This window comes from Pundamilia nyererei, unplaced genomic scaffold, assembly GCF_000239375.1.
Source record: "Pundamilia nyererei isolate P.nyererei 1_Seehausen unplaced genomic scaffold, PunNye1.0 scaffold00002, whole genome shotgun sequence".
Taxonomy (NCBI): Eukaryota; Metazoa; Chordata; class Actinopteri; order Cichliformes; family Cichlidae; genus Pundamilia; species Pundamilia nyererei.
Window position 1 is genome coordinate 1,941,412 of NW_005187403.1, and position 15,032 is coordinate 1,956,443.

The 15,032-nt window shown below is 40.8% G+C and overlaps 1 protein-coding gene across 3 annotated transcripts in view; it reads right to left on the reverse strand.

The window, feature by feature from the left end:
* The window catches only part of ap3b1a (adaptor related protein complex 3 subunit beta 1a), a 56,905-nt gene that overhangs the window by 12,839 nt on the left and 29,034 nt on the right, over positions 1-15,032 (reverse strand). For all 3 annotated transcript variants that reach the window (XM_013909632.1, XM_013909626.1, XM_005720110.2), the window contains 4 exons: positions 14,456-14,594; positions 12,933-12,981; positions 11,174-11,277; positions 1,807-2,035 (listed from right to left, as the gene is read on the reverse strand). In XM_013909632.1, the coding sequence (XP_013765086.1) occupies positions 1,807-2,035; positions 11,174-11,277; positions 12,933-12,981; positions 14,456-14,594 (521 nt within the window). The remainder of the gene's footprint in view (positions 1-1,806; positions 2,036-11,173; positions 11,278-12,932; positions 12,982-14,455; positions 14,595-15,032) is intronic.

The following is a 15,032-nucleotide window of genomic DNA, read 5'->3' on the forward strand; positions in this document are numbered from 1 at the left end:
GGTGTAAGGACCTCTAAACAAGTAGCAAAGGAACAGTTTATTCTTGTTTTAGTATTTAAAATTTTTTATTCTAACACAGGGTAAAAATTGGAGATAATCTAACACGGACTGGGGAAGAAGATAATCTGCATTACACCTACACATGTAATGTACATATCCACTAATCTAAATCTACAATAATTGTTTTGGCCATATTGAGATAAGCTACATGTAAAGTACTTGTTCCAAATGAGTTAACAGAAAAGCTGTTAATTGGTTTAGGAACATGTCGGTAAACAAATCAAGTAATCAAAGGGCAAGATTTCATATTAAATACAAACTGTGTCATGTATTTCTCCTCACCACACATTAAGGTTTGTCTGTATTAGTCCTCTGCAAATTATCCAAATAAAGTTCAGCCGCCCACTCGCCGGGCTCAATTGATCCAAATTAGAAACTGTTTGGCTGCTCGAGTTTCTTCAATGCCCAATCAATCTCCCCGAAACTGACAGTTTTAACATGCTCTGACGCACAGCAGTTCTCTTTGTGTATGTGTGTGTCTACACAAATGGAATATACCAAGTGTAGTCATCATACAAGAGTGTGTAAGGGCAATAAGTGTGAGTGTATGTTTGTTTGTAATGATTAGAAAAGGGATTAGCTGAAGTAACGTTGGCTGTTTTCAGGCTCAGGGAATGAGATGGTGTCATTAGCTCATGAGAGGTTACAGGTTTTTTTTTTTATTACATTCATTAATATCCATTTAACAAAAACAAACAACTGCACAAGATGATTGTGCACAATCAGGAGTGACCTGATTGTGAGTGCACTGGTCAGATCAAGGAATTCTTTTAAGTCACTATCCAGACCAACGGTTAATCCACTGACTGAAAAACAAAGACCTCACCACCGCTGCCAGAACATCAAGGACTCAGTGACAGTAATACTGCCTCAAACATTTTTACTAATGCAGAATGGCATAAAACGGCAAAAAAAATAAATAAATAAAGATTTAAATGAGTTTACACAACATGAAAAACATCTAAAGCTTAGAGTGCTGTTCTGGTTTAAAAGTCAGGTTTGTGGTATGCTCATTGCTTGTCCTATAGACAGACTCTAGGAGGCCTAAACTCAGACTGAAGTGGCTGCTGACTCAAACAAGCTCAAACAAGGTGTGAAGAAAGACTTATCAGGACTGAGCAAAAGAGAAGAGCAGAGAATCTGAGTAAACTTGCACTGCTCCCTGACAGGTTCTCAGCACATCTGCCAGATTAAAAGTACAAGGGATAGAATTATCTCCTTTCTTGTAATAAAAGCTAGCCCAGTGTATTATACGCTAAAGGAAGTAATAAAGGAAGCAGTGATAGTATTTTTGTTAGTATTTGCAGAATTCTAACAGCTCTTATTATCGCTGCCACTCACACACTTTGGGTCACTGATCTTTTTTGCTTGTGAGAAAAAAAGCTTCTTCCAGTGAAACCCCTCGACACATGCATTGTAACTAAATTACTAAAAGTAGTAAAAGTTTTGCTTATAAGCAACTAAAAACAGCTTGCAGAAGCACAACAAAGCATGCTAAGGAAGAACACACCAGGAGACGATACATCATTAGCACAGATTTAAAACTGTAATCCTCAGTGTAGAAGAATTACAGAACATCATCCAGTTCACATATTTCTTTTGTTAGCACTGATGTAAATCCATGACCTACTTTAATTATAAGATAATGCTGAACATGTGCCATCCTGATTAAAAATAAGTAGTGTGCTTACTATTTACTGGGTTTGTGATGACCCACTGTGGAGTATTTACTGAAATCAAACTCACCAATGGTGTTAAAGCAGTGGATGTTCAGGCTTGCAGGGCTCTGGTCTCCTATATGGATCTCCTCCAGGGCGTGGTCTGAGCTGTTGGTCAGTATGACCTGTACTGCAACCATACTGGGCTGGTACAAACATGGCTGCCTGGGGAAATGGTACTTGGCCGACAGACCTTTTCCTGTCATATGGTGAAGCAGCTCATAGGTTTTCAAAGGGCCAAAAGATGAAGTGGTGACCTGGAAGGACATATAAAACAGGGATATACCACTGGTTCTAAATGTGGGTTTTTTGGAGTCATTTTGAGGAAACAAACAATGCTGACAAAAAAAAAATCAAATCATAAAAAAATGATCATTATAGTAATAAACTCCAGTTTGGGCAGGAATGAACCAAAGCCTGCTGATGATTAAAAAACAAAAACAAACACCCAACAAAACTGCAAATGCAGCACATTACCCAACAGCGTAAAGCTTCCTGAATCAACACAAAACCAGAGACTGCTTTGTACATTACAGCGCAAATGCATCAACACAAAAAGTCAAATTAATACAAATCCTCGGTTTGCCCATCACCTATATTCACACAATTTATTTCATCCAATCAGCGGCCAAAAGGCTGCATTTTTAGCGATGTGGGACGAAGTGTTGGCTGCCCGCTCTCCTACCCCAAAGCTCCCTTTATTAACTCTGTAGGATAAAGAGGAGCGCATTTAAGAAATGCCCTCCAATCAGCCCAGTTAGGTGGAAATGGGCTGGATGCTCAGTCAACCCAGGCTGAATAAAAACAACCTCTAATGAAAAGAAACACAAGTGCCTGCATGGGCCAAAACTGCCATTCGCTGGCCTTTTAAAGGGGCTTTTACCTTTTCAGAGGCAGAAAACAGCATTAACTTAAAAAACATACAGACATGAAATGAGGGGGAAGAGTGTGGTTGAATGTTTTTTTTTTAAAAAAATGTAAAAATTAAACATCTCATTACTAGAATAAAAATTGTTAACAACCGGTGCGGCTGAGATTTTTATCTGATGCTCTCGAAAGAGAAGATAGGACAGCCAGCAGTGGTACACTACACAATGCAAAGTGGGGGGGGAAATCATCATGTGCACAAACACCAGACACACCTCTGCTGTAGGAGGAAAAAAACACTAAGTTTGAAGAAAAAAAAATCTCCAAAGTATGACAGCTTTCAGTAGTTTAACAGTCAATAGAAGTCAAAGGCTCTTCTGTCTGGAATGACAGCACTAATTAGTTAAAAACATGAGACAGATATAGCCTTTTCACACCCTCTGAAACAATTAGCACCTGAATGCACTCACACACCAGCACAGAGCCTAAACAGATGCATGTCATTCTGGTGAAAATAATGATGAGTACAGAGACTTAACCAAAAAAAAAAAATCTATTTATCACCTGAAAGAGATTTAAAAAAAAAAAAAAAACTCAAATAAGTCACAAGAGTAACAAAATGAATGGCAAAAGAAAAAAACAAACAAAACAAGCGGTGGAAGAAAAACAGATCCTGTAAATAAATGATTAAGCGAGGTGTTTCAACTAACCGAGTTAATTGAATATGACTAAGAATATAATGCGAGGAAACTGTGGAAACGGGCGGGCTTGATGGTATATCTCAGCGTGTTGAGTAGTGTCAGCGTGCATTGTTTTATTAAAGTTGAACGCGCTGCCAGAGCGCTCTCAGTTGGGTGGGAAATGTAAAAGGCATCCTTCGCCTTGTCGTGTGCTGCGTGAGGATGAAGAATCGCTTTGACATACGACGAGAGCTGCCGAGACGAGTCTGAATGTGCTCGCTTTCGAGGAAGCGATCAGACGAAATCAGACACTATCGCTGTACTCTCGGAGCAACGTGCTGAAAAGCAAAAAGTCTGACAGTTTGGATAAATTTGATGAACAAACAAAGACACAAAATGTAAATTAGACAGCATCATAGTCTTCTTCGCTTATTTCCTACTGCATACTCTCCATCTGGGGACTATTAGACTAGCTTTATGAGACTGAAGGCTCAGAATAACTTTCTCAGTACCTCTCCCTTTAACATCCAGAGCTGTGTGCCTGAAATGACCGCATTAAGGATATCTCCTCTTAGTGACATCATACAAACCAAAGATTGAAAGAAAAAACAAAACAAAAAAACATCTGAAATCAAGTTTTCAGAGTTTTTGCTCACAGGGATTACTTATACACTGACCATCATATGAAACTTGTTCAATGTGGCCACTCATCACTTTAGTGTATATATGACAGAAAACTATATGTTTCAACAAATACTATACAAACAAAATTTAACAGCTTTATTCAGCTAACGAGTACGGCAGATTGAGCCTAAAATCTGATGTACGCAGTGGATTGACCCTGGATTAACATTAACCCATGGGACATAAGTTTCTTTTCCCAGGCCTTAAAGGTTAGCTAGTAGCTCTCATCTCTTTAAAGTAGTGGTGGGCAAATCCAGGCTGGTGTCCTGCAGGTTTTAGATGTGTCCTTGATCCAACACAGCTAATTCAAATGGCAAAATGACCTCCTCAATGTGTCCTGAAGTTCACCAGCGGCTTGGTAAAAAACTAATCATGTGATTCAGGTGTGTTTACCCAGGGTGAGATCTAAAACCTGCAGGACACCAGCCCTTGAGGCCTGGAGTTGCCCACCCCTGCTTTAAAAGGGACATCCACAGATTAGTAGCAGCATGTCAACCAGAGACCACGCCGTGACCACGACATTCTGCAACTTCAAATAACGTCCAGGATGCCCAGAAAGAGAACCCAGTGCTTGTGGACTCAGGTAAACTCAGCTCTGCCTCAGATGCATGTAAATCCCTTCCAAGCTGATGTCGCCTTGGTACAAGAGGAGAAACCAAAGATCAGTCTGAAGCCTCACTCTCTCTGTTTATATACCACTCTGCATTGAATCATTAGTTACTGTTCATCTCTGGCTCTCGTCCACAGTGTGTCTTTTGCCCCGTGTCCCTCCCCTCACCCCTAACCGGCCATGGCAGATAGCTGCCCCTCCCTGAGCCTGGTTCTCTTGGAGGTTTCTTCCTGTTAAAAAGTTTTTTCTTCCGACTGTCGCCAAGAGCTTGCTCATAGAAAGTCATATGTTTTCTTTCTATTGTTTTAGGGCCTTTACCTTACAGAGTGCCTTAAGGCGACTGTCGCTGTGATTTGGCGCAATATAAATAAAAATGAATTCAACTGGATTCAACTCTGCCATTTCAGAAACAAATAAAAGCTAAAACAGTCACCTTTAAATAGGTAAGTGCCTCTGCAAGTATACAAGTAAGTAAACATCAGAGCTTTAACATTCATCTGCTGCTAATAGTAGGATTCAATAAATATTATATCAAGTATTACTTTTACTAAGTATGACATCTGTGGCTTATTTTCAATTATTTACTTCTTCAGTAGTAACAAAAGACTTTTGGCCATTTATGTATTTTATTGCCACCAGTATCAACAAATTCATAACCACGAACACATACAGAATAAACTCTTCTAACAACAACACCATCATCTCCCCTCGGCCTCGTGACATGCTCGCAGCGTCTCTTGTCCCCAGACCGCCGTCTCTAAAGGAGGTCAAACAAACATTTGTTGCTGCGCTGTAACGCTGCTCTGCCCCCACAAGCGCCCGTCACGCCACCGCCGGCCCGCAAATTTATTGGGCCACTTTTGGATGTGTCAGAGCAGTCGGTGTCGATAAAGCTCGTCGTAATGTTTGCCACCCCATCACAGCAGAGATTTACCTCCCTGACAGACACATCCTGTTTCAAGGTCTTATCTGTCGCCTCGCCCCAAGCAGGCGGCAGGAGGGACGGACAGCGATAGGACAGGGTTTCAAACTGCTTATTATCACCAATTTGACACAGCGGACAGTTAGAGCCTGACACAAGTGCCCACGCAAGCCGCTTCACCCTGCCATCCATTGTTGTCCTGTTATGCGGTGCAAGCCCATAACACCTCAAGTGTAAATAAGAAGGGAAGAGGAATGTAACCTTGACTTCTCTGTCAGTCTGCCTTTTTTCCCTCCCCGCCTCTCTGAGCTTGGTTCTCAGTCTCCACCTTGGACAGGAAGGAGGGAGGTGACAATGAGCGAGGAAGTTGATTGAGAGGCTCTATTATGCATCAACTTAAAGGAAGCTCCCGTGATGGATGACACAGACACCAGTCACCTTCAGAACCCGGACGACACGTTCCCAGCATCCTCTCTGGCAAATGACCTGAAAATCCCGCTGACATATTCAAAAGGGCTAACCAGAGCCGGGCAGCCTTGTGCTGTGTGTATTAGAAGGCCAATTTCAAAGAAAGCAGGGTGAGGCGTACAGAGATGTATGGGCATATATTGAAAATCCATTTCTGTTTTTCAGACACCGGATTCCATTATGCTCTACAAGAGTTGTGAGGATTAAGGTGAGGGACATGTGTTTGACTTTAGGGCCTAATTGCTCCCTTCAGTCAGGAGATGACAATTAATTGAGGGCCGTCACAAGGACCTTGACTGCAAATTGAATTAAATAAATGTTACTACAGCCTCCTAAAACTACTTTAATGTAACAAGAAGTCTCTCTGGCGCATATAGACAGAGGTTAGTTCATTTATGCCAATTTGTCTGTAAATTAGGTATTCTAAAATGATTAATTTTGAAATTTTCCATTAAAGACTATTAGCAATAATAGAGGACCGTTATTCAGAAACAGAGGTGTCCTTCATCGAGTTTTGCAAGTGCTGTTAACAGCCTGTCAACACTTTCTTTGAATTAGCATCATAGTCAAAAGATCTTCAACTGCAACCTGATTATTTTCTGCATTAACACTTAATAACTTGGACAATAATTGAATCAAAACACTAGAACTGAAGACTACGAAAGCAAGTGTTCAGATTTAATAGCTGCAGCCGTCAAATTTGAACCATTTGACTATTAAAATCGTGTGCCGAAACCTTTTTTGATGACCGATTCTAATCAGATAATCATTTCAGCTCTACTCAGAGCCAAATACAAAAACATGAATTTTAACTAGACACAACTTTCACAGACACTCGGATCAGGATTAAAGAATACTAACAGATGTATGCACGTGCTTATAAATCACAGATCATTCACTATCAATGTGCAGCACTAAAAATACTAGTGGATGATAAGAGTATACATTTACTCTGGCATAAGAATAAGGAAGCAACTCGCATATACTTGGATATTTTCCCAACAGTACACATTGTTATTCACAGAAAGACTTCGTGATTTGGTCACAAAGCTTTCATAATAAGAGCTTCTATTAAATCTTCAACACTTACTTTTAAGCACTCAACATGCTGCTCCTCTAACATAGCCATTGCTGCAGAGAAGACAGAGTGTACTACTGACACGGTTACTTTATTCACTTCTTCAAACAAACTTGTCAGCCATTCAAGCACTCAACTCCTACGAAGTACTGCTGACCCAAATATTGTCTGTGTTTTTTCTTTATTGGACACTACTGGGGGAACACAATTCTTGTCTCCTTAGGTTTGTTATGTTAAAAGCAAAAAGCCATTAAAACTTGACATCATATCAAGTTACAGCACATCTGCCTTGCCTACTCTCATTTGCTTTATGTCTGTGTTTGTCACACTGTCCCACATGGTATTGTGGGTCACCCACAAATAGTAACCCACTACTACTTGTGCATGGCACCGTGCTGTAGGGATTAACTGTGTTGCCTCACAGCAAGAAAGTTCCTGGTTCAAACCCCAGGTGGGGCTTTTCTTTGCCACTGTGGGTACTCCAGCTTTCTCCCAAAGTCCCACTGCCATGCATACTAGGTTAATTGGTAATTCAGCTGTCTGTCTCACATCCATGGCTAAACAGCTTTAAGTATATGAAAAATGTGACTTGTAGTCTGAAGCAATTGCAAGTCAATTACAATTGATTTAGATGTTATGCTTTACTGTCATTTTAATTAATATTTTAACATCTGGTTAAGGGAAAGCAGTTGACAGTTAGCTATGTAGGTGTCAGCTGCACATTTATTTGAGAAACACAATAGGAAAAACGTACTGTAGTTCAATTCAGAAAATACACTTATAATCACATATTTTATTAAAGTCCAATTATTTATGGAGGTCAAATCTTCACAAGCATTTTAATGCTATTGTAACCTTAACTTGAGGATGAGAAAACATGATGTATTGTGAGAAATGGACAGTAAAAGGCAGAAAAATAGCCTAGCAATTATGTTAATAACTGTAAAAATAAAGATTTAAGAGCTTACAGCAGTGGCCCCCATTAATTAAATGGCAAAGTGTTTTTGCTAAGACAAGTTTAGGTGTCAACTGTTAATGAAAACACACATATGATCATTAGAGGTTTGAGAGAACACGGTCATAACCTTAATCACGCCAGACCAATGGCGTCAACAAAACCTATATGAAAAAGATAAAATGCTTATATATATAAAAATAGATATAGAAAAATGAATTGCGCCTGAAACAAACTTATTAATAAGGAAGAAGTGGCTAAGGCAGTCGCCATTAAAATACAAACATTTCCCAAACTACCTGCTGGCTACACTGACTGGCTGCTTCCGTGTGGGCATTTATTCCTACTTAAGCCGCAATCTCCGCAGTTTGAGTGGCAGCAGGAGGTTTGGAGGGCAGGAGCTTCTATATTCGTGGCGCTCGAGGTCCTTTTGCTGATTCATAATTAGATGTGAACCCAGAGCGCCCACTACGGGGGAGGTCAGAAGGGTGAGGAGGGAGGCGAGGGAGGAGGAGGGGGCGAGCCGGCGTCCGCCTGATGGACACCAAATGAACAAATTATGATGGCCCCCTCTGGGTGTGATGGGGTCAAACGCCCCGCGCCCCGCCGCTGACAGTTCAATTTCCCCCCAGCGCAGCCCCATTCGCTGACTGCTAATTATGAATGAAAAGTTATCAGCCTCAGCCACCCCGCCGCACACACGGACAGCGGTCGGAAGAGGTTTGGGGGTGAGGTGCGATGGTGGGGAGGATTTAAGAGGCATTTGTGAGAGATCCTAATGTCAAAATGTTATTAGAGAGAGCGGTAGCATGAAGAAGCTGAGGAGAGGAGGAGGAGACAGAGGAGGAGGTGGGTCAAAGACAGTGGCCAGGGTTAATCTAAATGCCTTTGATAACCATGCAGTAATTCTCTAAAAAGGCCCGAGCGCTCAGCTGAGACAGACTCGCTGCCTCTGTGGGCAGATTGCTGAGAAATAGAAATGACACTGGGGCCAACGTGTGTGTGTGTGGGTGTGGGAAAGAGCTGTTGTTGAAGAGCATGCATGGGGAGGGGCGTGTGTGAATAAAGGTGAGGTTATTTACCCTTGTCTATGAATCCCGTTGCCCATCATGTATTTATGCATAGAATTGACTCTAAATCAGATGTTGATGTGCAAAAAGTTCCCTGTTCTAATCTGCATTTCTATTCTCTATTACTCCCTGGCCTTCACCTGAGGAGAGATTGGCTAACAAGACTTGTGCTGCATAAATGCTGGCCTGAGAGCAGCTGTCAATCATACTGACTGACAGGCGAGCAGAACTGACGGGCAAACTTAGAATACAGACCAGGGCTACGCACAGCAGCAGAGGCCATTCACATAAGCTGGGAGTGCGCACACAGACACACACAGTTAAATCTGGGTGTACAAAAAGTTAGAGACAGCCTAAAGTCACTTTTAAAGAGACCAAAGGAAGCTCATTTACACGCCTGTGATGACAACAATAAGTCAGCGGAGTTTACAGAGCAAAAAGCAAAACAAACAAACAAAATGCAACATAAAAACATAGTAACCCACGCTCAGCCCTTCTTTATTATAGCAATCCACTTCAGTCTTCAGTTCCTTGGATGCCAGTAGTTCAGGAAGAGTCGGGGTTCACGTTTATAGTCAACAAATTACATTTATACAGTTATTTTATGCCTCGATTACAGTCACTGTATTCATTGTGTCTTCTCATGAACAATAGGTTTCACCACTCACATAAAAACCTCTGTATCAGCACTGTATGCAAGACGAAGTCAAAACAGGAAGCACAGCAACTGTTTTTTGTTTTTCAAACACTTCACCTGACTGTCTCCTCTTTTTTTTTTTTTTACTGTTGTTCTGCTTCTGTGTAACGTGAGAATCTCTGAGCTCCTGTCGTTGAAATCGCAGCGACAAAAATCGTGCTCACGTCTTTGAGCTGGGACAAAAACTGTGAATGACAAGTTGAAATGACACTAAATAAAGCACAGTGAGCAGTTTTGATGTCACTTTTGGTGAGGGTGACAAAAGTGAGCAAAAGGCAATTGTTAGTTAGTAGAAGAGCTTCTAGTAATGGATTATAGTGGCAAAGAAGTAATGGGGGAAAACACCTAGACTAAAAACTTTAGGTAATTCAGCTTCAGCTTTTTTTGAAGTAGTAAATTACCCTTTGCATGTACAAAGAAGCTATAAAAACCCCCAAAAACAAGTGGAACTAGACACTGAAGTAATAAAATATAACAACAACTAAGCGGTTTAAGGAATTCATTCACTGAAAAAACAAAACAAAAAAACAAACAAAACATTAATAGATTATCTGTTATTTATTTCACCAACTAATATCTTTGGGAAAAGCAAGCTATGCCATGCTTACAAGGTTGAAATCAATAAATAGCTTTGTATTAGAACGATAATCATTACTCACAGCCCACAAACAACAAAACTACTCAATTAGATTCTAACCTTCTGATGTGACATTGTCAAAGAACAGAGTTTCCATACAGCTGTGTCACAAAATAAGACACAGCAACAGCACAAAGAATAGTCTGGACATTTCCCTCCCAGGAGGGAGACAAGATACAAAATACACAGACATGCAGAGTCGCTCATATACTGAGGAGAGAAAGGAGCCGTCACACTGGGAAAGGTCAACCATCAGATATACACAACATGAGGACACAAGGGACACAACATCTGACAGAGAGAGATGGAGGGTGACACAGGAGGAGGAGAGAAATAAGGGAGCGAGAGAGAGCGAGAGAGAGAGAGAGAGAGCGCGAGAGAGCGAGGGGATGGACTCAGAGACGAGAGAGAAATAGAGATCAAGGGTGTGGAAGTGCAAAAGACAGTGACGGTGAGAAAGACAGACTATAAGAGATACAGGAAACAACGAGAGCTGTTGGACCATCCTGACTGGCTATAAATATAACAAGGCAGAAAAGGTCAATAGTTGGCGTCTGGAGCAGAAATGTTCCACAAGGGAGTGAGGCTCATTTCACCATCTCATATGCTGCTCTGCTGTACTGTCAGTGTCAGACAGAAAGGAACGACTGACTCTCAACACACATTGATGGAGGAAATGTCAGCCTGTGTGCATCTAATACACGCATGCACACACGCGCACACTAACCTGCACAGTGGAGGAGATGTTGGAGAGAGAAAGGCCTTCGAGGTCGGACAGCAGACTTTGAGAGAGCACAGAAGGCTTTGGTGCGTTGGTGGGTGCAGGAGAAACTAAAGAACGCAAAGAAAACAACAACAGCGTAAAGATTATTAAAGCTACTACAGCGATGTCGCACACAAAGTTACTTTTTAAAATATAATTACAATATTAATAATAATAATACTTTATGACAAAAGAAAGCAACTGAAGGCTGTTTAACTTTTACTCCAGTGTTATTATTAAGTCACGTCACAACATGTCAGAGCAAACTGACGTATAAAAATATTTCAGCATTGAACGTGAGCAGTCATACTGATATAAATGTCAACAGGGTCATGGGATCTTGTGTCAAAAAGTAATTTAGGAAAACCTGATTCAAACCCCAAAACATGAAGATTATCTGGATGCAGAGTTAGACACACAATTTAACATAAACTACTCCTCACACTGTGATTCTCCTGTTCCACACAAGCTGAACGGCACTTTTTAATATCACATAAAAACTGTGGTGTTTTACTTTGCATTGATTTTGGAAGCTGGAACTGTAAACACTCTGAATGTTTTTTGCCACTGAAGAAATGAACAAAAAGTTTAGAGCTCTTTTTCATCATCATCCTACAAATCCCATGTAAGCATTCGTCTTTTATGCCTCCCTTGAGTTCCACAGATACTGAGTTATGTCCAAGACAGAAGTTAATGACATTTTTGCTTTCTATATTTGATAGCTTGCATCAGTCACAGATAAACGTGCAGCAAATGTGTGCACGGACTTGTGAGATGAGTTTCAGCAAAGGTTTTCTGCAGGATGATTACCTACAAATTGTAAGCCGATACATGAACTGACATCTATATGGTTAAATACAGTCCCACACCATAGAGAGTATAAAAGATGGAACACATTTTGAAACCTCAATGCTTTGTTAGCTTTTGGAGCCAGAGATGATCTCATTTGGAGGAGAAGCGATTTATCAAATAACTCCAGGAAAATTGGTTAGCAAGCTGTCTCCATAAACTGTGCAGATGCATCAGACATATACACATATCAGCTAATTAGTGCAAAGTAATAGACCAATAAAACACTCGAATTTCATTCAAAAGACCTGAAGCTAAAACTTCTTGGGCAGCCTTTACCTCACAGCACGATACAATATTAGCAAGACAATCCATTAAGATGCTTCAAAGGCACATAATAGAGGGCTGCAGGTCAGTGACTCAGTAGGTGAGATGATAGCGACCAGCTGCAGCTGCCTGTGTCAGGACATCTGGACATAATCCTCCAGATGGACGAGTTATACATAAATTCACCTCACTCAGAGCTGTTATGAGGTGGGAAACTATCTATACAGTTAAAAAGGCTTTTCCATGCTGCAAAGTTGGGAGTGTCTGAACTAAACTGCAGTTTTTGGCACTCTGGGTTTCCGCCTCTTGGTCCACACGTTGTAATTATTTAAACTCTACTACAAATTCTAACGTGATGTTGTGAATGCCTACACTACAGTTCTCCAATGAACTGGACTTTATTTTTAGCCAAGCGATTAATGCAAGTCCAATATTTTCTCTACCTCTAACTGGTACAATTCAGTTCTCCTCACCAGGACTTGATCATCTATGTCTGCTTGCTACTTTGGGCGGTGAGGAAATAGAATACACATCAGAGGTTTTTTTGTGAAGCCTGCTGCTCTTGTTAATGTGAGTTTATGCAAGCGGAAACTGTAGGAAAACTCACAGTCATCTAGATCCAGTAAAGAGACTTCCTTCTTGGAGTTCACTGCCACCTAAAAAGAAAGCACAACAACATGATGGTTTCAATTTCAATTTCACCAACAGTGTCTCTGAACACATTCATCCCACGTTCACGGGTAACATGTCTGGAATTTTCAGTGACCGGTCACATGTCATTTTGAGTCACAACTGCTACTCACCACCCTCTGCAACTGAGTCAGGCTTGTACGGTGTTGACAATAAAACAGTGCTTAAACGTAAGAGGGCTTTTATCGCAACTTCTCCATACCCTACTAACCAACCTGGCACCACTCACATCGCATAAAGAGCCATAAAATTCCACTCTGCATAGCCCAAGCTGAGCAGATAGGGAGGGGGGGGAAAAAACCCAATGTGATATGAGTGAAAACAAACCATAAAGTTAGAGGCCGTATCTTATCAGATTTTCTCTGATTGACGCTCGGTGGTGGTAATAGAGACGGAAACCTTGTTACTAAAGGGTGTTGTGATAGAGCAAGACAGACAGAGAGAGAGAGGTGTAGAAAGAAAGGTAGAGATGCATAATTCATAAGCCATGCCCAAATGACAAAGTGTATGAAATGAGAATTTCATAGCGCAGAAAAGCAAACGGAGGGCGAGAAATAATGTGATGAGCAAAACAGATAAGAAAAAGATTGTAAGGGCTGAAAGGGGCCAAATGAAAGGCTGGAAGGGAAAAAACAAAAGGTGGTATAGTGGAGCCAAATCATATCCCAAGGTATAAATCCTGATTTAGAAGCTCTTGTGCACCTACAGAACAAAAACTCGCTGCGAGAACTGCACATTAATATTTAGAAGGCTAAGCAGAGCAGGGCCATTATCCTAATATCATACTCTATACTGATTTAGACATTATGCATTGTAAATATAGTACAATATCATACATTACAATGTGAAAAAGGTGTGTTTTCCTGCATTGTTTTATACCATTATCTTCTCTTTAGCACTGCATAATGGATCTTTCTCCCCTTAAACTTCATTTATAATGTGTATTTTTAATAGTCTAAGAAGTTCTACAAAGACACTGATTCAAGGCCATTATTGCAAACGTGTGCAACTACAGCGACCAATAAGCTGAAGTTCAATTCAATTGCATTCAATTTAGAGATATTGCAATGACACACAGCGATCCCCAGTAATCCTATAATCACGTAATAAAAAGCCAAGGCAAAACAGTGGTGCGTGCCAGTGGATGCGACATGATTTTTGGCATGCGCTACTGTCCAACAGAAGATAAGCGGTGTGGGCAGAATCAGCCTCAACCTTGTACAACAAAGCAGTAGTTGAGGGTCATTTGATCCAGGCTGAAACGACAGATCAACGAACTGCAAACAACCCACGACCCCACCATCTTTGGAAAAAGCAAATGCATTTTATTTTTGGTGGAACTGCACTGATGCTGTTGGCAGCCTCTGTTCTCAAAGTTAGAAACTCTCACTCGCAGTTAAATCCAAATAGGCCCACTTCATCCATGCATTATATCGTCACCTTGGGCTTGGCCTTTTCTTCAGTCTTCTTCTTGGGTGCGGGCGAGTCTGACTCAGAGTCCGACTCAGAGTCTGAGGAGCTTTCAGAGGATGAGCTGCTAGCTTGGCCTACAGGTCCATTGCCATTTTCATCAGAGTCACTGAAGAAGAAAACAAAATAAGCTTAGTAGTCAGAGAACACACATTAAAACAGAAAAACCCAACACTCTCCATTATTTCTTAAAAGTAAAATATTTATTTATTCCATAATATAAAACAGTCTGGAAGCCAACAAATAAAACAAACTTGGTGCTATTGTTTTCCTATTTTGCATCCAACTTGAAAGCTTCAGCCCCGATTAGAACAACAAAGATCAATCTGTTTTTGTTTGTGAAGTTAATTCAATGTTGCATTTACTCAAAAAGATTTTTTCCATCTTTCTCCTCTCTCTTTCAGTCTTGCTGTCCCTCTTCAATTTGTCCCGATAATGAGTGTTTACTCCGCCTGCCTGGGATTTTCAGCCGTTAAATTAATGAGGGGAATTGTGACGGTAACTGGCTTTTTAACTTGGGCGATGATGAAAAGCCAGTATTAATTTG